Source organism: Gopherus flavomarginatus, chromosome 9, assembly GCF_025201925.1.
Source record: "Gopherus flavomarginatus isolate rGopFla2 chromosome 9, rGopFla2.mat.asm, whole genome shotgun sequence".
Taxonomy (NCBI): Eukaryota; Metazoa; Chordata; order Testudines; family Testudinidae; genus Gopherus; species Gopherus flavomarginatus.
Window position 1 is genome coordinate 76,247,567 of NC_066625.1, and position 26,517 is coordinate 76,274,083.

Consider the following 26,517-nt stretch of genomic DNA (forward strand, 5'->3'; position numbering starts at 1 on the left):
CTAGATGGGCTTGAACTGAAGCCCCAGATCTGAGCACCACCAAACCCTAGGGAAGCTGGATTTTGGATCCAAACTCTGCAACCTGTGAGTGCTGAGCCCCAGCCAGTCTGGCAAGGTAATGTTTGAAGGTGTGTGGTGAGCCCTGCGAAGAAGAGAGAAGCAGGAGGTGAATCTATGGTCTACTCTAGGAAGGGCTTGTTTACGTTGCAGGCTTCCACTCACAGGACATTCCCTGCCATGTCATGGCCCCCTTACTAGGTGCATGATGTTTGGTTCTGTGTAGAAGGGTATCAGTAAATGACTTATACAATACCTTGATGTGTCCCCCAAAGGTGTCAAAATCAAAGAAGGTGCATAAACCATTGCTATAGTCATAGCATTGCCTCTCCATCTCTCCCATCACCACTATGTTTTGGCTTAGCAGCCCTACTTCCGCCCTCATGTCCACTCCGTCGATCACTTCTCCTATGTGAAGGTAGGCTGCTCTCCCTAAGGGAACAAGATGCATTTCCATGTTTATTCTGTAAACACCGCATGTACCAGCTGACTGTTACTGCTGGTTGGGGATACGGCAGTAATGAACTAAGCACCTGAGTCCACAAAATCTGTTGGCAGGCACCTCAAGGCTGGGGAAGCTCAGAGCACAAGAGTCACAAAGTCTGACAGAGATACCCTCTACAGAGGACATAGGATTTGTGGGGTTTGCTTGGGTCAATTCGGTAGGCCCTAAAATAACAGCTGCTGTTAACTGTGTCCAGTTTCTCCACCTTTAAAAAAGACTATACAGTAACCTAAAAAGAAGAATTTTTACACTGCCTGGAACACAACTAGGTTAGTACTGTAGCCTGATACATCGGGAAAAGTTTAGCTGCAAGCGACAAGGTGCCAGAGCTATTGAACACTGGGAATCCTCGCACTATATCAGCACAGAATTAATTTTTCATAGTGGTAGCTATAATTATGGGACACTGGGAAAGACTCGGGGTGTATGACATGGCTCATGGGTCGCTGCTGGCCAAATCCCGCAGAAACTAGTAGGTGCTTTGCGGCTACCTTCATCAGGAGCAGATTGGGCCACTCTGTGCAGAAATCCTGAATAAACTGCAGCGTGAGACCCATCCCAGCTGCTAATCCAGCAGATGAGCTAGAAGAACCCACATGTGGTTTCCAAGCCACTTGACCACTGTAAATGCTGATCCACTGGCCTCTCCCTCAGCCCACACTCAATGCTTCCTTCTGTGCCAGCTCAGTCCAAACTGGTGGGGAGCTCTTCACGCAGAAGTGCAGTGGCCCCCTGACAGGCCATGCTGCACCTAACTACCTTGAGGGTTCAAGGAATGAAAGACTTTCCGTGGACTGGCTAGAAAGGGGTGAATTCCAGCCAGCATGAACAACGAGAAAGCAAAATAATCTCAGCGCTGTAATTTCATTAAAACATATGCATGATGCATGCCTTCTTCCTGGCTCCGCTCGCTTGAAGAAAAAGAGGCAGGAAAGGCTTATTTGACTGACTACATTTCACATTATTCCAGTAAAAATAGACAATAAACTCGCTAAGTAAACACTGTGCTATAAAGAATGTTACACTGGCATGTATTTCATTTCAGCAGAGACCTACACAGCAGTTATTAGAAACAAAGGGCAGGCTTGATACTGAGAGATCTCTGAGAGGCACTTTCTGTTTGAGCAGAATCATCATGCGGGAAGAGGGGCTCTAAAAAAATTGACCTGGCCTCTTTTTAAATGAAACATGATGTTCTCACTTGATCGTAAAGTGAAAGAGACATCGGTTTGATGCAGGTTATCCTCCTTTGGCCTTCCAGTGAAAGGTAACATGGTTTAGGGGATAAGGCACTGTGCTGGGAGCCAGGAGAGCTACATTCTTTTCTGGCTCTGATACTGGCTAAATTACTTGCATTTCTCTCTGCCTCAGTTTCTCCATCTGTAAAGCACCTTGAAATCCTTGGATGAAAAGTGCTAAGCTATTACATAGAAGCATTACAATGACAGCATCCGAAGAAGTGAGCTGTAGCTCATGAAAGCTCATGCTGAAATAAATTTGTTAGTCTCTAAGGTGCCACAAGTACTCCTGTTCTTTTTGCAGACACAGGACAGGCTTCCTGATTATCAGAAGAAGAGCATCTCTTTTACCCATTGTGTCTAGTAACTTTATTCCTCTTCTAGTGAAAAATGGGACCAACTACACTCTGTTCAGAGGAAAAAGGAAGTGTAGACGAACACTGATAGGGACTAATTCTTTGATGGGATGTTAGCCATATCAGTTGCTAGCCATATCACCCTTCAGCCGTTACCCCTTCCCTCTGTGAACCTGCATCATAATGGTAGGCCTACATGTGGAACAGAATAGCCCATTGGTAGTGCTCCTTGAGTCAGCTGGAAGGGTTGCTAGAGAACTAAAGTAATTCCTCCACCCATGTGATGAACGTGCTGCTTCTACAGTGTTCCCAGACCAGAAGTAAGGGCCCATGCTTGGGCTCTGGCCTCAGTTCTCTCGTTTTGTCACAAGGCTACAGTGTGAGTGTTTTTTTTTTGCATATGATCAGTCTGGGACCCACTAGTTCTCACAAGATCACTCAACTGGAAGAGACACACCCTAACTGAAAAGGGGTGTTAGTGCCCTTGTTTGTGCACATCAGTCAATGCACAGACCTGTCACTGGTCCCCACACAAGGAGACTCTATGGTAGATGGTTGAGACACGGCAAATCAAGGGCGCCCCAATAGTAGGGCTGTTTTCTTGAATGTTATTTTCAGTTATCTCCCATCATTGGCCTCTCCCTTATGTACTGAAACACAAAGGGAAGTTCAGATAATCTGATTTTGAACAGCTCTTGGATTTGCAGTACTGCAATTAAAACAGATTGTTTTATTATTTGTGAGTGTTGAGCTCTGGCATAAATGTCATGATTGCATGTATTCAATATAATTTAATTCCAGCACAGACATGCACAAAATTTAAGCACAGACAAGAATGTTAAATATTCACTAACCAGCTTCTAAATATAACTTTGTTGGGTGTATGCTTTTGCTCACTTGGCTTGCTGTGAGATAAGAAAATTGCCTTGCATCTTTCTTTTTAAAATGTAAAAGTGTAGTTCTAAAATAGTGCCTTTAACGGGCGGTTTCAAAAAACAACAAACCACCTTTTGTAACAGCAGCCAGAACTTTACACTCCTCTTAACAATGTAATAGTTGGGCCATGCTGCAGAAAAGGTGGGCATGCTTCTTGGAAGAGACTACTGCTCCGAAGTCCTCATGTAACGTAAATTCCATGTGGAAACCAAAGCGAGGCGTCTCCACATAGCAATGAGCATGTGGGCTTTACTGATGGTTCCCATTAAACACTTGGCATTCATGGGGCACATTCAGAGACAGATGTGAAAGAAATATGCTCTAGAGGTCACAAGGAGACAGGACCGTCTCACTCTGCAGCACTGTAAATTGAGTTTGAAATTAAGTTGTTGCTTACAGCTGGCATGCTGAGAGTTGCTAGCTGGAGGTAGGCAGATTGCTGACAAGTGACATTTGGGACACTTGCCGTATGAAAGCCCAGCGTCAGTGACTTGCAAACCAGTCCGATAGTGGTTTGGCCAGAAGAGAGAGAACTTGCTGCTTTGAATATTGTAGCATAGGCTTCATTGTTTGAACACCAGAGCTATTTTTGTGATTGTCCAAAAATTAGCGAAGCCAGATGCAAAGCAGTTTACAATCAGTTTTCAAGGGCTCAGTATTGCTGGCATCACTCACAGAGGGATGTCAAGTATCAGCTAGATGGCTCCCACCAATAGCAACCAGCAGCTGAGACTTATTTACATAACCAGAGCAATGTGGTTAGCCACATTGCATGGCCAGTGTGGCAGAATCAAAAACTTGCTTGATTTATCATGTGCCATCACACTAGAGAATTAAACAAAATACAAATATACACAGAAATAAATCACTTAAGTCTGTGTCTATCTAACGGAGGCCCTGGTTTGGCAAAGCAGCTGCTTAAATCCATCCCTACTCAGCAATGCAATTAATCACACACTTAAAATTAAGTATGTGCTTAAATTCCATTAAAGTCAATAGGATTTAAGCATGTTCTTAAAGGTAAGCATGTGCTTTGGTGAACAGGGATGGCTTGCTGAACCAGGGCCAGACAGAAGCAAAATAGAACGGCAAATCAGAACCACTCTAAATTCTATGGAGGTTCATATTCAGAGCTTCGTTTCAGAACGCAACCCTCAAGCTTTGATTCTGGGTTCTAATCAAAACCAGAAGGAACCTGGGGATCAGATTTAGGAATGTAATTGTAGGCACCTCGTGGGATTTTCAAAAGCACCTAGGCAGCTAACTCCCAATGGGATCTTCAGGGGCCTAAGTCATTTCTGAAAATGGGATTTTTGGTTCCTATAGGTGCTTTTGAAAGTTGTACCCTTAATCTGATAGAAACATTGCAGCCTCAGACAGTGTTTAACTAATTTGTCTGCCTGTTTTTCCATTTGGTTGTCTCTCCATCAACCTATCAATCTGTAAAATATGTACTTCACTGATGTATGTATTTCCATTTTTGGCTATTTAAGTTAACCAATATTCAAATTAAATTTATATTCATAGATTTTTCCCCTCTTGGATTAAAAAAAGAAAGTCTCCCTGCTTTTCAGTTTTTTGGGACCTCAACCCCATTAGCACCATGGAATATTTAAAATTATTCATTTTTCTAGCATTCAAGCAAAGCACATACAACCACAACATTAGCTACAGTCTGTTCTATCTAATGTGGCTGAAAGCCTTTCCCCACTTCTTATCACCCTTTATAATCATCCAGATGTAAAAGAATTGTAATTTATTTCAGAACAATATTAAAAATTGATTTCCTCTAGATCTGCATTCTATGACCTCCCAGAGATTTTATTTCTCATGGATGCTCCTGGCTGTTTCTTCTCTCAAACAAAATATTTGGGGTTTTTTAACCTTTAATCTTGCACATATCCTGGGCCTGATCCAAAGCCATATTGAAGTCAACGGAACTGCTCCATTGATTGCAATGGGCTTTGGATCAACCTTTCCCCAAGGAGCTTTTGATACATCTTTTAAGCTATGTCTACACTTGGAGCAAGGGATGCGATTTCCAGCTCAAGCTGTCATTCGCTTGTTAGTGCTCGTGGAGCTAGAGTGCTAAAAACAGTAACGTAGCTTTGTTAGCACAGGCAGCAGCACACGTTAGCCACCCCGTTGCGCACCGAAGGGGTTCACGCAGGCTTGAACTCGGGGCAGCTAGCCTGTGCTTCTGCTTTCCATGCCATGGCTACACTACTATATTTAGCATGCTGGCTCAAATAAGAGGCAGCGTGAGTATGTCTACTTGAGCTGGGACTCACACCCTTAGCTCCGAGGGTAGATAGCCATAAAGCAAATGCTGCACACAACAACCTTGGCTGTTTGATTTACATTTTCTTTATATTGCTTACGTTTAATGGCAAACACTCTTTCCTGCAGAATCCTCACTGGTCTGCAATATATTGACGGCATTTCCCATTTTTATTCTGGTCGTAGCTGGCCAGCGGAGAATTCCCCTGAACCTCACACCCAGAATGCAGCCACTTAATTAGTTTTACGAGAGAGCCTGACAAATTTGAATGGGATTGTATAATGGAATTGCCTATGCTGGGAAGGGGCAGGGCTCAGCAGCCCTGTGGGTCCCTTCCGGGTCATGTCTTATGTTCCTAAAATCTCATGTTGTCCATATGCAGGGATCAGAAAGGGATTTCCTCCCCTCCCCCCACACTATGTTGCGTTTTGGGTTTTTTTTTGTTTTTTAAAATCTTCTTCCTCTGAAGCATCAGAGATGGCCATTGCTGGCGCTGAGACAGTGCTGTGAGGTCAGTGCTTAATTTGCAATGAAGGAGGTGCCTGGGCTCAAGCACTTGTTTTTTTACTTTCATAACTGATGTGGCAAGCCCAGAGGTGCCGGGGTTCTGAACTGTCAGGCCCAGAGACGTCGGGGTTCTGAACTGTCAGGCCCTGGCACCAATTAATCTATGTGAGGTGGTGCAGAGAATTCTCTCTCTCAGGTTCTGGATTGGCTAGTTCTTCCTCACCTGTTCAGGGGCTAATTGATCATCATATTCAGGGGCTAATTGATCATCATATTCAGGGTTGCGAAGGAATTTCCCCCCTAGTCAGTTTGGCGGTGGCCATGGATTTTTTCCCCATTTTCTGCAATGTGGGGCCTGGATCATCTGGGAATATCTCACTTAATCAATTGCTTGATGCTGCAGAGGCCACCGGTACTGGTGCACCTCAGAGCTTTCTAGTCTCTGCCTGTGGCACGCAATAATTTAGTCTCCTGAGGGTTGTAATAAATTGAATTAATTTCAATTGTTGGGTTAAATGTGCAATTGCTCATCTCATTGCCTGTAATTGTTTGTTAGTACTTCTGCTGTAGCTAATAAATCTGACATGGTAGTTCTTCCTATAAATATTAGGCTTTTTCCTGCACTTGTCTATGACCCAATATGCCTCCCTCTTGAGAACTGTTTTTTTTTTTTTCCTAATTCCCCTTGAAACAAAACCCCTTGTATCTGGCATTGGGAGTGTGAGGTGGAAAAGATGGAATTTTGATTGAGAAATATTAAGAATTTCTCCCTCCTCTCCATTTCTAAAAATCAAACCTTTTCCCATCTTTTTTGAATGCTGGGTTAACATTTACTCAGGGTTTTCTCTTTACATATGCTGCCAGACAATTGCCAGGGCTAGAGGAAGAAGCATCAAAAGACAGCCAGAAAGGGCCTTTTTGTGATAAATCCCCCAAGAAACATGGTCTCCTGAGGTTTCTGAGCTAAATGGTGCACATCTGTAGAAGATATGGAGAGTTTAAATCAGCACCTAAACTTTTGGGTGTATATAACAAACCTGGACATCAACTCTCCATTACCTTGCACCTTGTGCAGTTATTTACAGGGCCAAACTAGTACAAAGTGCTACTAAAACAAGAACAGTAGCATTTTACACTCTTTGCCCTGGTGTAAATATCTGCAATGGAGAATCGAGCTCAACACCTTTTGAGAAGATGGCTGAATCTGGCATATTTTAGAAGACAAGAGATCAAGAATTTTCCTACCAGCTTAGTGCAGAAGAGATCAATAAGCCAACTCATGTGTTGGAGGTGGAATGGAGAAATTGTCCCCACATCTGTTCTTAGGTAAGTTCCTAATTCTAAAGCTCTTCTCCCATATTTTAGCATTACCAGATAACAAACTCAGTAACGCTCCACAATTATTCAGTCTCTGCGACCATACCAGTTGGATTCTAGATGTGTGTGAGATGCAGCTGTAATCACAGATTTACTAATGGGTGGGATAATATGAGTAATTAGGCCAACCACAAGTAGAGTATTTTTTTTAAATCATGCTTTATCAAGTACAGTATATGCACAAAAGGTTGTTTCATCATGTATATTCCATCCACGGTGAAACTTATCAGCATTGTTAGTAACTTCATATGCAGCCACAAAGATACAGATAAGACTGGTTTCCTGGGGAAACCACAAGAAATACTTGATCTTTCATCCTATCCTACTTTAATAACACAACCCTTCCTTCCTCCATCTCTCCCTCCTCTGACTTGCACTGTGTTCCCCCAGTTTTGCAGAATCCAGAGATAAAACATCAAACAGTTTTAATCATTTCCTCACAGAAAACCATCTAGACATAAAAATGACAAGTGAAGACAGTTAAACAAAGGAGGAGAGAAGGAGGAGGAGTTCCATTTCAATAAATGACCATTTTACTGGGACTGGTGACCTCTGAGTTTGAGCCTCATGGAAGTAACAACTTTGAAATCAATACAACTGCTCACCTGAGTAAGTGTTTGCAAGAATGGTTCCTTAGGCACCTGCTTTAGCTATTTCGGCTGGAATTTTTAAAGAACCATAAGAGAATTAGGCACTCAAATCCTATTGAAGTCCAATGGGAGCAGGCTAATTCCCTTAGGCTCTTTTAAAAATACCACCCTTAGTGCTCTAATATTCATCTTTTTACTGTTACTTAAGCCACTTGTAGTCAGTAAAGTATGAATTTCTCAGCAGGAAGTGTCAAATATAAATAGTATATGAGCTGGCTAACTAGTTTAACTTACTTGGCAAAATATCCAAAGCTGTGTCCATTAAAATATTAGAACACTGATTATAATTAGACTTTTGCTCTGCCAAATTTATGTTCCACAAAAATCCTTACAGCCATATTGTTAAATGGACACTTCAGTAGTTTAGTCCTGACATTTATGTTTAGTTAAAAAAAAGAAACAACCTCAACAAACCAAACTGGTTAAAGGGGACAAACCTATTATGAGTAGAACTATTTTTATAATTTGTTTGTTACTTCCAATGAGCAGATTTTTGGAGCTCTCAGTTCCTAACTCAAACTGCATTTACATCTTTCTATATGAAGATCCTTCACTGGAACTGATACAGAAAACTGAGAAGAATGAAGTAGACTGTGGAAGAAGACAGAAAAAAAACACAGTCTATTCTGCCCAATCCTGCATGTTATATGAATATGATACAATGGGACTGTTCACCTGTCTAAACACTGCAGCATCGGGCCCACCGCTTGCTAGTCATTTTAAATGAAGTCACAGAGAAGAACGGAATGAGATCTCAAGGTGAAAGTCCCAGCTGTAAACAATCAAGGACAGTCCCTTGACCTACTTGTCTTCTCGTGAGGATGGAGGAGATTTCAATCTTTCACATTATTCCTTTCAATTAGGCTGAACTATATTAGAGCCATGCAGGATTCTTCCATTTTATTTTTAGTGTGTGGGATTTTGCTATAAGAAAGTTGGATGCAGTTATTATTGGGTCAAATTGTGCCCCAACTTATATAACCAGAGAAATCCCATTGACGTCAATGGAGTTGCAGGGGTGTAAGACAGGGCAGACTGTGTGTCATCTGTGGTAATAAAAGGGATGTCCAAATTCTCCTAACAACTAATTGGAAACAGAGCACAAATACTTCAACAAGTATTTCCATTTAGATCTCTACTTGAAATCACATGGCTTCTTTTTTCTCCGTCTATTCACTTTCCTAATATTAACTCAATGGAAATTGTTGTAGAAGATGAATATAAATAAATTATAAAAATTGTAGAGATTAGGGAAGACCCAAGAAGAGTCTTAGAAATGTATTAATCTGCGGTCTTCTGTTTTATTGACTATTTTCCAAGATTGTTCTCACAATGTACTTTGCACCGTTAGAGATTGATGCAGTTTTTCCAACAGCTCAAGTGTTTCATGAGAATAATATTCAGCTGGTAGTTGCATTTTCTCAGAGTGCTTGTCACCTTAAGTCATAAGACTATGATGAATTCAAAGTCAGAATAATATTTTTTTTGGCTTAACCAATATCCCTCTTTTTGCCTGTTGAACAATGAATGACTAGAGCCCTTCTAAAAAAACAGTGCAGGAGGAAACACTTGTATCCTTCAGAAAGGGCTGCATCAGAGATAATGATGCATGAAGTGGTTAACGTTGCAGAGCTGAGCAAACTGCCTGGTGCACTGATTGTTCTAAGTGGGAGTATGTTTTCTCAAAATGAATTTACATTAAGTGTATGTTAAAAATCTCTCCTCAAATGAATCTGACTCACCATTATTACCTCTTATTTAAACACTGGCAGTTCATTGGCAATGCAACATGTCTGAATTACCACCATAACCATTCAGCTATGCTACATTTTTTACATGATTTTTTGTTGTTGTAAAGGACGGTACTGGAAAGTCCTCTGTCTATTGAGAGAATGGGTAGCTAATGCTAATATCTCCACACTAACCATCGATGTGCCAAAACCAAGTTCTGGAAGGGAAAGAGGACCTGACAGACTCAGGGGAAGATTTAAAAGCCATTTGTTGTGTTTTGGAAAATCTCTGCCCGACATCTGTGCCTCTCTGCTGAAATGGACAATAAGGTGTCACTTTGTGGTGGCTGTATTTTTTTGAACTGGATTTAGAACACAAAGACCATCGAAGAACAATTAGACAGCAATGATTTTTCACGGCCAGCAGCCTGTTCCAGATCTGAGCTAGTCCTCCAGAAGAGAAAAAAACAACAAAAAAAAACTTTGTATCACTATACCCACCTTCCCATTTCCTCTCTCTCAGATCAATTTACTCAGCATTCTACAGCAACTCTGGTTTACTCAAGCACTGTGGTTTGAGATTATATGGCTGGTCACGTGACTTTAGGGATATATAGTTAACACATCTCCACTATGTCATGTGCTCTATATAGATACTAAAAAATATGGTTTTAACAGAGTAGTATTTTATAAATGGGATAATGTGTTTCTGCCTAAATATATCTGCATGGCATAAATAACCAACTCTACAATAACACAGAGCCTTAAAAATCTCTCATGACCTGCTCCTCTTCTCCCTTTGATAAGAAATGACTCCATCTTATGCTTTTCAGAAGGTGATCCTCTTCTAGAGCACATCAAATCCTATAAATTCAGGCCCACCGTGCAAAGTGCTTGGGAGATAAGATCAAGAGCTGGATGCTTGGGAAGAAAGATGGAAAACCCACAGATAAATCTGAAGGCACTATCATCACTTACAGATGTCAGGTGATTTTCAGATAGCAAAAAGGTACAGATTTCACAACAGCATCAACAAACTGAAGGCCAAATTAGCTCTCATTCACATCTCTGCAACACCTTTGGTTTAAATGGAGCTTCTTGGGTATGAATGAGAGAAGAAAGTGCCCATAGAAACATGCAAAAGACAAGATAAATCCTCACCTGATACTTTGACCTCATTAGGCCCACAGGCTCTGCATGGCAAGACTTGGAATTCTTCCGCCTGGTACATGGAATAATCTGTACTGGCAACAACAAGTCTATCTCCAGCTTTCCATGATCGTGCATCATCTGCCAGCCTCAAGATTGTGCTGTTCACGTTGGTATCAATGCTTACAGTAAGCTTTGGTCTCACTAGAAAGCAAAAAAGGGATGGCAGAGAATTCAGCTCACTGACCCTTAAATTGTCCACCAACTTCTCTGGGCATTTTTGATACTAACAAAATTTAGTAGTTTACTGATCCAACATAAATGTTACAGGTCTCCCAAGTACGTTCTTGGTTGGGTTTGGTTTGTGAAAAACAAAACAAACAAACAACCAAAAAAAGGCCTATTCATTAGTTATTGGCGAGTAGATTTTCCACTAGCCATTTAACTAAATTTAAATGTAGCCTTAGTGGCTCAACTCACCACACCTACTTAGCTCCAGCAGTTATGGTTGCGCTACACTGTTATTTACAGTAGTCATAAACCTCCCAGAAGTGGTTTTGAACATAATGACTGCTTTTTTCCCCCCAAGATAACTGCCTTCCATCTTTATCTCCCTACTAAATGAACGTTAAAGAATGACATGTAATGACCACTATGAGGGCAGGTATTGCTTAAATGAATAATTGCAAAAGAAATAATTACTTTGAGAAAAACATTACTTCCCAACAGCATGTGCATGAAACACAGTCTCCTCGCTTGCTGAAGGAATAATCCTGCCCCATCGTGAAATGCTTTAGGAAGCATGGAGACTGTTACAGGTCTTGTCAAAGTATCTGCACAGTATTACTGAGGTTTGTTGACATCACATCATTTCACATAGTGCTCAAGAACCTCTCTCGAGATACCCTATTGAAGACTTGTCCGGGTTCACTCTAATATCTCAGCCAAAAATCAGCTTGAGGAGCTACATTGGACCAAATTCAGTTCTACAGTAAATAGAGGTTACCTCCATTTACATCAGTAGGACGTGCTCCATCTGGCCTGGTTTGGCCCATCCTGTCTACCTGTGGCTAAGTGCTCAGTCAGGGACCCAGACATCAGAAGAAAGCAAAGAATGCAACATGGAAATCAAAGGGTTTCCCCAGTGAATTATTGTGTTTGGTATCAAATTTCTGCTTTCTATAAAATAGCCAGCTCAGAAGAAGGAGGAAAATTCAAAATGGGATTTCTGCTCTGAATAACATGGCAGCTGGGCGTTAAAAAGTGAGTCACATACCAGGTTTGCCACACAGGAACCGCACTCGGTAATTTTGGCAGCCTTCGTCTGTCTGATCCTTACCATGGCACATAAACCTATAATCGTGGCCACTTTTGTAGAAAACCTCAGTTGTTAAATTGGCTCCAGAGAGTGTAGCTGCCTAGGATGAGAATAGAAATGCACAGGAGTCGTCATTAAACATGAATGGCGTTTGAATCCTCTTACTCTCTCTCTGCATGGTATGAGGGTGATCACTCAACATTAAGATGATGCACAATGACAATGTAAAAAAACAGGATGAATGATCATGGGTAGAATCCAGTTATATACTCTAGTTGGTTCATGCACCATAACTTTTTAATGCAGATCACATGGATTTAATACTAGGTGAATCATGTCACTCCCACATCACTCCCAAAAAAACCACAAAAAAAACAGGACTCTGAGCTTGGCTAATGCTGCCTTGTTTCCCTCGATTTTAGATCTCCACTAGTTTGAGGTCAGATTTGGATTCTGAATGCAGATGGATGGGCCCAAACAAACTCATGGCTGTCAAGCATCTTAACTTTTCTCATTTCGTTACCTGGGGCCAGACTGTGTCTGATCCTTGCAGGAGAAAGGAGATGGGGGTCTTCTCTCTCTCGCAAGGGCCAGGGATAATTGTTATCTCTATACTCAGGGAGCACTAGGAAGGCTCCCTCATGCACCCTGAGGTCACAAATTGCCGCAACGGGGGCAAGAAGAGGTGGGCTTCTGCTCTCCCACATACAAACCAGCCTGTGGAGCTGGCTGGGTATGCTGGGAGGGGATCAGGTTACACCACCCCAAGGGATGATTCAACATGTCAAGCATGCGTTCCTCCTGGGGCAGTGCAGTCCATACCATCCCCCCTCAAGGCTGGGATTCAATACCAGAGTCTAGACCTCTGTTTGCAATCGTTTTTGCCATTGCATAAAAATGCTACACATTGCATAGGACCAGCCAAATAACCTTCATTTTAAAAAGGCACGAGGCTCATAAATGAGTCACCATCTAAATTAGGGGCCTGATCCCGCAACTCCTACTCACTCATATAGACACGCTCACTGCAATCAATGGGAAATGTGCCGTTGGCTACACATTTCTTGTTCTATTTTGATTCTTCTTGTGCTTAGCATCATTGGGGCAGGTTAGTTCTGATTACTTGATATCCGCAGCTGGTGTAAACTGATGAAGTCAATGGGCTACACTGATTTACAGCAGCTGAAGATTTAGAAGCTCATGATTTATAACTTTTCAGAAACAGAAAAATATGGCATTTCTTGTTTCACTTTTAATACATATGAACAAAAGCAACTATTAGTTAAATTAGTATCTGGCCTAGTGGCTCTCATGTCCTGAACTGAAATTCCTCTTCCAACACATAAACAAAAGCTGAAATGCATCTAGAGTCAGTTTTACCATTGACCTGGAAGTAATAGTGAACAATGAGGAAAAAAACTGTTCCCCAATGAGTAAATTGTCCTGGAAGCCCTTGTTCGTACAGGTAGTCCTTATTGCATGAGTCGTCCAATTAAATTTAATGCAACTATTCTTGCGAGCAAGGGCTACTCAGGTAAGTAAGAGTTTGCTGGATCAATTCCTACATGCCTTAATGCTCAAGCCAACCCTGTAAAAACCCCACAGTACCAATCATTTTACGGTCTTCTGTTAAGCAGCACTTGAGCTGCAGAATTTTATCAACTGGACATTTAAGTATGCAGAGGGAATTTGTCAATGAAAGCCATTTTTCCTTCATACATTAAGTAGCTTTTTCAGTCATAACAAGGTGTACTTTTCCCCCACAACATGTGCATTTGAGGATTTAATTACATGTTTCGCACAATGGAATTCAGACTTCTTTCTACCAAAGAAAAAGCCAGGGACTTTAAAAAATCACTGCAAGCCCAAAGACATTTCCCCCCATAATCTAATGCAACCTGTAGTTTTAATATTATGGTCACATTTTGTGCTTAATTTTTCAGACAGCTTCCATTCTAAGGCCATTATAGACCCTTGGAAAATTTCTGTCCTCTCTTTTTTCCCCGTTAATCTTCCTGTAGGAAACTACATATTTTGTGGACTGCACAGATGCTGTCCACAACCCCATATGCAGCCCTCAAGGTTCCAGAAGTGAGAACTTGAAGAAGAGGATCCAATTCTCCAACCCTTCCTCACACCAGTAGCCCTATTGACTGACCTGGGACTGGTTGTGTGAATAAGGGCTGCAGGATCAGACTCAGAGTGAGGAATATAGTTTGTCTTATGAACCTCCCATTAGTGTTAAACATTTACCATCATTGTCGCCAGTCTATGTGCAAGAGCATCAAGAGACGTCTAGAAACTAAATGCATTCACACTCACAACACAGTCACCAAGAAGGCCTGAGGTCTACTAGAACTTTCTTGACTTTGATGCTGCAGTTGGTTGCTTAGTATACCGCTATTGCTCATCAGGCAAGTTAATCTATAGGGAAAATGAGGAGTTTGTCCTACCTGGATATCGAGGGGGTGACTACATATTTTGCCTGGGTTTGCCGCTCTGAGGTCAGAAAGTTTCTCCATGTCTTTGGATCTTGCCTTTTGGGGCTTCTCAAACCACTCTGTCCATTCTACATCTGGAGACAAACAGGAAAGATAGTTTTATAGAAAGCCATACTTAATGCAGCAAAAATGCTCTTACCAGCATTTAGTCTCAAATACCATGAACAAGTTATTTCAATAACTGCCTAGTTCCTGGTTTTCCTGGCTAGTCTGGAAGCTACTTTACTGATGCTATGAAGCGTAGCAAGGCAAGGGAGCATGGAATTATTTACATGGTTTAAGTATGTAGCATGAGCATTTCTAATAGAGCTGCGGAACTCGAATTGTGCCCTTCTCTCTACACCCCTCTGTATACAGTATATTCAAGTCAGCTTGTAATCAGTTGCTATTTGTTAACGGAAACACCATTCTGACAAGTGGTGACCACATAATCAAAAGAAATAAGAGGACGTATGTTGGTTTGGTCTTAACACATGGACTGTCACATTCAATGCAAAAAAAGACAAAGGATTCAAATCACACAGAGAGAGTCTTGCAGGGATTGGAAATAGAGATGCTGCTTGTGTTCTTGTTTGGATTAAATGCAACCTTCGCAGATATCAGACCCTTTCTTTCTAAAAAGAGAGAATGTGATTGGTGTGAGAAAAAGGAATATTTCAAAAAGCACTGTTTAAGTGCTGTCACTCTGCTAGCAAGCAAACAGATGGCTCACCTTGAACCCACTCACTGGTTGAAGACACATTAAAATGCTCTCCATTCTCAGCCTGGAATAGTTTGAATACTTTGGCCACAGCTGATCCTTTGTGTCCTGTAAAACAATTATTAACAATTTCATGGTTTGCAAGTGATAGAAGCTAAGACTTAATAGGCAATGGAGCAAGCCCGTGTTTGGCTCTCTTGGGAGACTAGAGCAGATTCAGTAATTGCCCTCAAAATTTCCATCAAAATTGTTCCTCCTACTCTTGGAATGATTTTTCAGACTCTCCTTCTGCTCAGACTTTGCTTTTGCAGAGGAGGAATTCTCAAAAAAATCAAGTGAATTAAGAAAATCATATGTTTTTGTTTTATTTTGCATTTTTTGTTTGCTAGTTTATGTTGTGAAAAACCAGGTCATTATCTTTATTTAGAAAATACTATGGTATTCCACAGCAAATAGCCTCAAAAACTAGTATAGGCTGCAGGGTTTTGACTCTCATGGTACAATATCAGGTCTTAGATTTTCATCTCATGTTAACTGAGATCATTTCACTGATTTATGTAAAAAAGGTGGATACATAATTTGGCTTCAACAGAGCTATATTGATTTATACTAGCTGAGAATCTGGTCCTGTATTTCTGTGTACGAGTGGCCTGTGTCAAATCCCATCCAACTGCATCACAACATGGGGATAATGTAAGGAGGTAAGACTCCTGTTCATAGCTTCAATGTAGTATGGTGTCAGACAGTACAAACATCATGGAACAAATTTATCCCTTACATAATTACACTGACTTCCATGGAATTATACCAGGGAGGAACTTGCCCAGGCAATTTCAAGCAAGCATTTGCTTCTGCATTACCTAGATATTCAATGTGGTCTTCAACAGAAGAGGAAGGGTTTCCTTTTACTGTAATAAAACTCCAAGGATGCCTGAGAAATCAAGATGAGAAATGATTATATTATTTCATCTGGTACTTGCACGCATCATTTGTTTTCTCCTCCCTGGTGTACCATCTTCAAAACAGACAGATTTATGTGACACTGCAGTTTGTTTGACAATATCTTAACACTTAATATGCTTTGCTAAATATGCAACAAGAGAAATGAGGTTCAAAGACAAATATCTTCTTGATATAATTAATCATAGCGTTGTATAAATGAAACAGGTGGACTTCATTTTTTATTGAATATCTAAAGAGGTTTTAGGGCGATAGCAACATGGGACACTGGCAATGCCTCTGGGTGGCTGCAATGCTTCCCTCCCCCGCCCCAAAAAAAGAACTTTAAAATAGCCAAATTCGGTTAAGCAAATTGAGTTTGTACTGAAATGGTGTAGGTCAGGTTTCAGCCTGTAGTGAGCAGTGGGGATTTATAATGGACTCTGTTTTATTGATTTTCTGGCAAAAACTGCTATCAAAGGTGCATAGATATGCTACAAGATAAGATTTTATTCACTTCAAACTGTGATCAGGAATGGGGATTTATGAGCCACGATAACTGGTTCAGCTCCAGCCCCAGGCCAATAATAAGTGAAGTTTGTTACTATCTGATGGTCACAGGTGGACTCAGTCCAGTATCTACTAGAGAGTTATCAGCAATGCTAGAAACACTAGCATGTGAACTGAACTGGTCTGGGGAACAGAGACTAAATTGCCCTCTCAACTTCAGAGATGAACCCTCTAGAGAAGAGCACTAATGGGTCAGAGCAGGGAGTTTTGTCCTGCTGCTGAATGTGATTTACTGTTATGTGTCTAAACAGACTTCAGCCATGAATGCTATTAATTAATAATGTGCATCACAACAGAACAAGAAGTGCATTGTGGGACTTCCACTATAGTAGAGAGGTCCCAACATTTAGCAAATAAAAACCCCATGAGAGAAATCCTCTGTCTCTTGGCAAAACTTCCATTGATTTCAATAAAGTCAGGACTTCATGCTAGGAGTCCAAGCCAGTACCTCACACATTGTATTTGATGTAACTGAAATGTAGGTGGCTTTAAAACTTGCCCTCAGGCATCTATAGACAATATATATGGACGCTAAAAGCCAACTATCAAAAACACGCTATATATTACCAGCCATCTCACCTTTATTAGGGCTTGATTCTGTTCCCATTGAGGTCAAGGGCTAAATTCCCCTTGACTTCAGTAGGAGCAGATTCTGAGTAGGCCTGGTCCCATAGTGAGAACAGGGGGTGACATATACACCCTGTTAATGTAAAGAAAATGGCTTCTCAAAAAATCAAGGCAGCTCCAGCAGCTCATCAGTGTCCTGACCACAGGACAGACCAAGGGGAAGCTGCGAAGCTGCCAGCACAACTGCCTGAGGCGTCTGCCAGGGAGCCAGATGCTCCTGCTGGAAAACTTTCCTGCACACTGAGTGCCAAAGGCATTGGAGTGCTATGATCTCCATCCAGAGAGAAAGGGAGGGGTGGGACAGTGGAAGAAATGACATTTTATCACTCAGCAGGCAGGACAGACTTCCCCCCCCCACCGACTTCCTTTTTTTGGGGATTAACAAAAATAAAAACAAATGACAAAAATATGATTAAAAAATAAACAAGGCCAAGAGCATTCAAAATACATTGCAGAACAGTTCAGTTTGTTCTTAAACTAATATTTGCACCCGTTTCGTTCTTCCCAGTATTTGGTTTCCCGCATTAGTTTATGGCTAACAGCATAGTTAAGCCAGTTCATCCTAATGCACGTGGCCATATGTAACATGTCCTGATGGCGTGAAATGCGAGGACTGAATTCCACCTCCTTTATGCCTGTATGAACCCAGAGTAGCACCACTGATGCCAGAGTGAGGTTCTAATCAGAACTGTTAGCAGCTAGTTCTGAAAGACTTTGTCTTGATTGATTTATTTAAAAAAAAACTCCTTATTTAAAGGGCATAGTCATTTCTCAGTGAAACAAGGAAGAGGAAGCTCTTCTATTCATTCTGATTTTTCTGGATTCAGCAAATGGGCAACAGGAACAGACATCATGAGCCAGATGCTCAGCTGATGTAAATCATCATTCCTTTGACTTTAATGGAGCAATGCTGATTTATGGCAGCTCAGGACCTGGTTTAGTGTGACAGAAGTGGAGACAGATGGTTTCTGTCTATCAATCTCCCTGTGTAGCCCATAGTACCAGTAAATTACCCAGGCAATGACTGAGTAACCTGACTCATCTGGCACTTTCAAAAATGCGAAACAAATATCTGACCCCAAAATTACTAGCTGGGGTTGCACCAGTTATTGTCTCAGCAACATTCGCAATCTGTCATCAGCAACAGACATAGCGCCGTACAGATCTAGCACACAGGTGTTTGATTTAGTACTGTCAGCCCGTCATCAAGCCAACAGATGTTTTAGGATGATCAGAAAGAGAGAGCAATCAATCCACTGCCCATTGTCTGACTCCTCCTCTGCAGTGTAGTTTAGAGGGTGGATATATAATCTAGCAAATCGCCTAGAGTAATTTTTACAAAACTGCAGTACTTTATACTGTCCAGAATGAGCAGGGACTTTTTACCTTTGAAAGGCACTTACTTTAGCAGTACTAAAAATATGCCTAAGTGTATAGTGCACTGAAAATCACTAACTACTACAGAGTAAAAACCTAACAAGAGGCAGCGTAGCATTCAGACTTTCTTGTATGATTATGTAGCTGTTGATATGCGGTATCCAGGCGCAAGTTCAAAAATGACATTAAAATAACATCCAGTCCCTTTCCCTCACTATCTACTGCACTGCAGAGGAGAAAGGGGTCAGATATAACCATCTTTGTTATTATCTGATTCTGGTACAAATATAGGTTTGCAGTTGAGTTTCTGCTCAGAGTAGAGATGGGTCTAAGCTGAAGAATTCAGAACCAAATGAGGTTGTTCCAGTTCAGGCTTTGGGTTCATCCTGGTGTAGAGAAAGGAGACAGTCGAAGTTTGGGATCTGGTTCTGAATAAAGGCATCCCAGGTTACAGGGTGTTTGTGGCTCATGTGTTATTTGTGGACCAAACCTTGCAATCCTTAACTCAGGCAAAACTCAGAGAACATTGGCCTCAGTAAATAATGACTTCAAACAGGAATTTTGCCTGAGTAAGGATTCCAGGCTTTGATTGTTTATAATTTAGAAGCTAATAATCAGGCACTGGGGCATTGTGGAACAGAGAATCTTTGCTAGTCTGTTATCCTGATCGAGTTTTAAAATAACACTTTCAAAAGTGCCTAAGTAAGTTAGGTGTCTAACTCCTATTGAAAGTGTGAGGTGTCTAAAGATGTAGACAGGTGCCTAGTGGGTTTTGAAAATCTCACTAGGCAGCTGTCTACATCTTTAGACACCTAATACTTCTATAAATCTGTCACAGGAGACCAAGACTCATTAAAAAAAGTCATTGGGACTTCAGAGGTAACGTTTTAAAAAGTGGCAGATGCACTTAACTAGTACACAGGGATGCAAGTATTTTTACAAATCTGTATGTTACACAATGGTCACCCTTAAAGGGTCAACATTTGCCATGAATTACTACATCAGAAGACCCAAGATGTTGCTGTTATTTCCCTGTCAAAAAGAAGAGGTGCATTCTCCACACACACGCCAGGTTTTTGCACTTGCTCAAAATTCCATATATAAAATGGAACTGAGGGGACTCTGGCCAGACAACTTTTAGAGGTCCTGTACTAAATCAGTACATGTGCTCCCTGCGTGATCCAGAGCAGCACTCTGGTTGTGTGGTCACAACACTGTATAGAGCAGCAGCCAAGTCAAATTTCAGACAAAGCTGTGGCCAGGCCCAATTTCAGCGAGTGGCATTGCAGGCGGGTGCACAGGGTCACAATGCCACTCAAATTTGGCTTGGCCACTCCTCCATCCAGATGGAAGGGCATCCATGCCAAATGATGTTGCAACTTGGTGCACAGGGAGTCTGTTCCTGTGGGGTGGAGTGCAGGGAAGCCTGCTGAGAACTCAACTCCTGGCAGCACTGACTCATGCAATGTGTGGGTATGAGGGTGAGACTCTCCAGCCAAGGGAAATCCAGGGTCCCTGGGGCGGGGGGGATGAGTGGGCACTGGAATGAGTTCCAGCCAGTGAGGTGGGGGGAAGGAGAAGTTGCCCTCTTACCCAAGAAATACCTGAGTGGGCACCACTGTTCCCTATTTTAAAATACAGAAAAATGCTGCAGGAGCTCAAGTAGCAGCGTGGCAAGTGTTCGCTTTTAGATGGCAACTGCTAGTTCATGGCAGAGCTGAGTCATAACACAATGAATCAGATTCTCTAGGCATTTCCATTATAAGTACCTGTAGTAAAGGCGCTGGAAATTAACATTAAAATGCCACTGTTGGATAAAAATACCAGGAGCAGTTTCACCAAAATTATGAAAAAAAAAATTGTTCCCCGTTGCAAGACAGGAAAAAAGATGCAGGATTTTCAAAGTCTCTTTCTGTGTCTCAAAACTAGAATTACAGAAGCAGAAATCTGCCAGGCCATTGGGCCATAACATGGACTGTGAGTATCTGGGAGGAGATACTGGGTTTTTTAGTTTGTTCAGTTTTTTACCTATTTTTTTGCAGACTAGGTTATTTAATAGGAATTCTCAATATAGTGCATCGAATTCCCTGTAACAGATAAGGGACCCTCATGGCTAAGTTTCCAGATATACCAGAATGAAAATGTTCTCCATCTGCGGCTACCTAATTGTCACACACATGTTCACAAAGATTGGCCTTTGGCTCTGTTCTTGAAGGATTTTTTTAAAAATGGTCCACAATGACTCCTCCAGACTTTATATAGACTATGACCTATTGGGTAACAAACAACCACTTTTAAAAAATGCAGAGCAACGTGATAAACTAGGACTTCAACTGGGCAAATAGTACATATTCTCTAAAACAGTATGTGTGCCAACATATACTGTATATTGGCCAAAGGACTTTTACAGTCTACAGGGTAAATATAATGCATACTAAATTACGTGCTGCACAAATCCCAAATATACATTTGATTAGTTATATAATATATTTTCCAGAATGTCTGTCTATGTATTTAGCCAGGGCTATATGGCTGTTATACTAGTCCTAAAGTTTGTTTACCCAAGAGAACGATATGTATATACAGTACACTGGAGAGATTGATACAAACATCCTAAATCTCTAGGGTATGGCATGGAAACAAACAGGAATGGATAACTTATGGGGTTATCATGGAAAAATACATGCCTTTTAATGTGAATCATGTGTTATTCCTCAAACTCCTAATAAAACTGCCCAATATAGACACTGAATGCATCTTAGGCTATTTAATTAACTGCTAAAAGTTTGCAAAGAAAAAAGGAAAATTTTTCACAGTGCGAAAGAACGTTGTGCCTTTGATACAGTAGAATTATCTGGCTATATGAAAAGCATAATAAGTGCTCTGTGCTGGCAGAACTGGCAGGATAGGCACATACCTAAACCCAAGATGGAGGAAATGCTTGCTGCCCAGTTTGGTCATTGCTTTCCTGGCTGAGTCATCCAAGTTTCTAGACCCTTCATCATTCACTGCTACTGACAGGATCATGCCATTGTCAATTGCTCTCAAATACTGGACAAGACGGGCACTTTCCCCTTTCAGTTTGTAGGTATCGAACCTAAAGGAAAGAAAAGAAACATTTACACCAGGGAGCATCACACCTTCTGTATATTCCCTCTGGTTAAAAATAGGCATTATACAGAGAGATCTACATGTTTGTATTGCTACAGATACCATTATACATCATTCCTTGCAAAAGTGCTACTTAATAGTATAGTGAAATGGAATGATTATTATACTGGTTTGTTTAAAAGAATACATTATGGTTTTCCATAAAACTAATTCAGAGAATTGCCTAAGTTCTAGATAACGAAACAGCAAAACTGTAACAATAACCGCCCCGTATGAGAAATAGTGGCAGGTGAAAAAAGTAGGTAGGTATGTAGGAAGAGAGAAAAAAAGATTATTTTTTTTTTACTGATATACTTTCTAGGATGATGTTTTGTTTTGTCGTTGTTGTTGTTGGGTGCTTTGTTTGCTTGATTGTTTTTTATTCTAGTTAAAAAAAGGGGTGCCGCTACCGGAGTAATACAAAAGGAAATAACTGCACAATAAGTAATGTAATACCAGATTAGAAATAAGATGCATGCCTCCATTTAAAAAAAAAACCCTAGCTCTCAGATAAAAACCCCTACAATCAGCAGTTCTTCATAAACTTTTTTAAAGCTTTGAATATTTAAAACTGTTAATTGTCTTAATTGGTGGTAACATGTTTTCTTAGAGAAGGAACCCAAATTTGATTGAAGTGAGCACAAGGAAAAATGCATCATTTATTTTTGGTGTGAGACTACAGTGCTTCTTCAGTTGGAATTCAGCCAGCAGCTCTGCATCTCCTTTCAAGTCAATGAGAGGTTTGTCTGAAGCAGTTCTTCAGGGCCCAGTTAGGATACTAGTTTGCTTAGATTGTAAGCTTGCTGGGGCCTGATCCATCTTTTTGTTCTTTGTTTTACAGCTCTCAGCACAATAGGGTCCTGGTTCATGACTAAACGTTCCTAGGAACTACCACAAAACATATACATAATAATAATTTCGTATGTAATAATCTAGTACTTGCTAATGACCCATCAGAAAGAAGTTTCTGGGTAAAATGCCCAGAAAAACCTAAGGACTCCATGTAACAACTGTCTTTGAAGCACATTAAAGGCCTGATCCTGCAAGGTGCTGAGCTTGCTGACTTTGCAGGGAGTTGAAGTCATTCATCATATTGCAGGATTGGGCCCTAATTCGGTTATGGAGACTACGGAATTGACAAGAGCTATAGCGAGGCATACAATGAGACCTACATAAATCTGTCACTGGAAATTCCCTTTGCCCATCTCTGATCTGACGCTGATGCTGCCTTTAAGGTAATGTCAAAAGTTTCCAGATACTGATGGCTCTAAACTGACTCACCGATCTGAATGGACGACTGCCCCTGTTTTGGGGTCAATAACATGGACAATGACACCTCGATGCCCCCAGCTTCTTTCAAAGTAGTAGCCACCTTCTTCCATGCCACCAGGGTGAAGAGTCTTGTTTAGAAAAGTCCAGGACAACTTTTTCTCACCATGGATCTCCAGGGTTCCACCTCGACCGACCCCAATATATTTTTGCCCAAAGTCAGCGTCTGGCAGGATGCCATCATCTGCTCTGTAGGGTAAAAAATACACACACATATGAATTAGAATATTTTACTATTAAGCCAACACAAAGCCTCCCACCAAGTGCTGGTAGTGCTGGACAGGAGAGGAAGCAACATGTTTAGAATGTATTTCTTTCAAGAGATCCTAAGAAATGCAAAATGCTGGGACTCTATAGAAAATAAATTCTTTGTCTGAAATAACACTAACAACAGGGGTCAGAGACAATTTAGGACAGACATGGCAGCTGACTCATTATCACTAGTTTGTTGTTCTTTTAGATTACTATCGACATTTCACTTTGGAAGCTTGTTGACACACAAAAGTTGTACTGGCAGGAAAGCAGTACAACACACCTAGTGTGGATACAGCTATATTGGTATAAATGGGCTTACACAAGGATAGCTTTTCCCATATGGGAAGGGGAATATGCTATGCTGGTATAGCTGCATGCACACTAGCAGTTGTAACTGTATAACTATTTTTTTTTAAAGCAAACCACATCCCTAGCTGAAGTAGTTATATCAGTACAAAAGCTGTGTATCAGCCAGGCCTGAGTGAATAGAAAGTAATCTTTACCAACTTGAAACATTAGAGCACTTTGCACAGAAGTCTATTTCTTTGACTGAGTTACCTCTTGTGACACTACACCCCATATTCTTCATAGAGATATTGTTAGAATATGAACATGGCATAACTAAGATATGTTTTATGTAAGATGGATCATGTGAGGTATCATTGGAAAGGTTATGATGTAAGGACTATGATTATCCCATTTGTATGCATGCATCTTTTCTGTATCTGAAGTATTGCCTATGTAACAATTACAACTGTGTTTATACCTGGGGAATGCCCACCAGACAGTAGGCAATCAGCCTGGATGGGCCATTAGGGAGAACAATAGGACGCTGAAGATGTTAATCTCCCACCTTCCTGAGAAGCTTCCTGGGGTGCTGCTTTGACACGGCAAGGTCATGTATCATGTCACCTGCTACTGGACCCCATCTTGGCCTACTAGTATTTGTCCATTAATAGCGATGGGAACCAAGCGGGGGAAAAAAGGATTCTCACCATATATAAATCCTATTTAAGGCAGAGAAGTGAGTTAATCTAGGTCTGTTCTTCACTGAATCCCTGCCCAAGATGACTGCAGAAAACACCTAAGACTGATCTGGGGAAGAAAGGATTGGATCCAGGCTAGAAGGTGTCCGGCCTGTGAAAGGAATATCTGGCATTCTAAACTGCAAGCAAGAGCAGTTTATCTGCTTAAAACAACACTTAGGGTGAGAAATTACTACTTGTAGCCAGTTTCTTTAGTGGATTAAGTTTAGTTTCCGTGTTTGCTTTATTTGCTCAGTAATCGGCTTTGCTCTGTTTGCTACGCCTTATAATCACTTAAAATCTATCCTTTGTAGTTAATAAATTTGGTTTTGGTTTCTATAAACCAGTTTGTGCAATTCATAACTGGGGGGCAAAAAGCTGTGCAGATCTTCCTCCACATTGAGGGAGGGAGCGAATTTCATGAGCTTAAACTGTACAGTTTTCTGTGCCATGCAAGACAATACAATTCTGGGTTTACACTCTAGAGGGGGTGTACACTTGAGTGCTGGGGAATTCCCGAGCTGAGTCTTCACACGCAGTGTCTGTGTCTTTCTGCAGCTGGCTGTGGCCCTACCAGTGTGTGCGGGAGGAGGTTCGAGAGCCTGGCTCAGCAGGGCAATGTAACGGAACCCAGACTGGTGGAACCGGCAGGTTCAGTGGTACCCCAGTCCATCAGGGACACCTGTCACCTCTCCCTCTCTCTGTCATAAGGAGGAAAGAAATTTAGGCATGAAAAAATTTTCAGACCAAGGTAACTGCAAGAAAATAATGGAAACGTTGGGCCTTTTTTCCTCTGACTTTAAAATATTTGAAAGAATGGATAGGCTACAAAATCTCTTGAGCAAGACAGCTAATGAGATCAATTGGTGGTGAAATATGTGGCAGTTTTGTGATATGTCAAACACGACTCAAAACCAGGTCTCAAAGTTTCTCTCTTTTTTTTTTGTAAAGTTAATTAGCTCAATAGGCCACGAAGCCTCCCACAAAGCATTGTTTGCGCGAGTGATTCATGTTTAATGTCAGTGAAACCTTAACTGCGATTATTATTTTGTATCTCTGCATTGTGAAAGGGAACATGTAATATAGAGATCTAGCACTAAGTTAGGGGATTCATGTTCTTTAGGTACATACCGCCCGTATAAGATGATCATCACATTACTTTGGTATGGACATAGCTCACTGCCGATATGTAGCTCTCCTCCATTTTCAATCAATATATGTCGAGTTCGCAAAACTATAGGCTGCGTATTGTCCTTAATGATCAGTTTTCCTAAGGAAAAAATAACGGTATGAAGTTTTAAAACATAGCAAGTCACCAGAGTTAGTGGTGCTACTGTGCAAAAAGCAGGGCCAGCTTTCCCAATTACATCAGAAAGAAATGTCAAATATATTCCCCAAAACTGCTTCAGGGCCAGATCCTAAAGTGTTTATTCGGCTTTTACTCAGACAAACTCTCATTGAGGTCAATGGAGTTTTGTATAGAGAAGGACTGAATAGGAGACTGCACAAGAACTTATGAGTTAATGCTGAATAAAAGTGATTAATGCTAGCACTCATCAGCAACAAAATAGGATATTGTCCTTCCAGTCAAAGAGTAAACACATATCTGCCTTGTCCTGAGACCCTAAGAATATCCTTGCTTTATTAGGACATTATCTGTACAGCAAATTACTAGGATAGGGTTTACAAAGGAAACTGTAGGACCAGAACTATTAAGCAAGTTGATGTATTTTTGTAAATTCGCCAGAGAAGACAACCAACAAGCTACTCTTAGCTGCCCAGAGCTGATATCATCCCTATCACCACCCACCCTGGTACGAAACTGAAGTTGGCATTATCCAATATTTGCTCTACCTCAGAGCACCCTGGAGGAAGCTGTCCCTGTGCCATATGTGCTGATCTAAGTAGACCTAATGGAGAACCCTTGTCCCCTGGCTTGG

At 41.1% G+C, this 26,517-nt stretch overlaps 1 protein-coding gene across 2 annotated transcripts in view; it reads right to left on the reverse strand.

The window, feature by feature from the left end:
- CEMIP (cell migration inducing hyaluronidase 1) overlaps positions 1–26,517 on the reverse strand; it is a 141,185-nt gene that overhangs the window by 36,207 nt on the left and 78,461 nt on the right. For both annotated transcript variants that reach the window (XM_050967800.1, XM_050967798.1), the window contains exons 4-12: positions 25,709–25,847; positions 23,250–23,486; positions 21,736–21,915; positions 16,166–16,236; positions 15,318–15,413; positions 14,558–14,679; positions 12,063–12,204; positions 10,799–10,990; positions 314–489 (exon numbers count right to left, since the gene is read on the reverse strand). In XM_050967800.1, the coding sequence (XP_050823757.1) occupies positions 314–489; positions 10,799–10,990; positions 12,063–12,204; positions 14,558–14,679; positions 15,318–15,413; positions 16,166–16,236; positions 21,736–21,915; positions 23,250–23,486; positions 25,709–25,847 (1,355 nt within the window). The remainder of the gene's footprint in view (positions 1–313; positions 490–10,798; positions 10,991–12,062; positions 12,205–14,557; positions 14,680–15,317; positions 15,414–16,165; positions 16,237–21,735; positions 21,916–23,249; positions 23,487–25,708; positions 25,848–26,517) is intronic.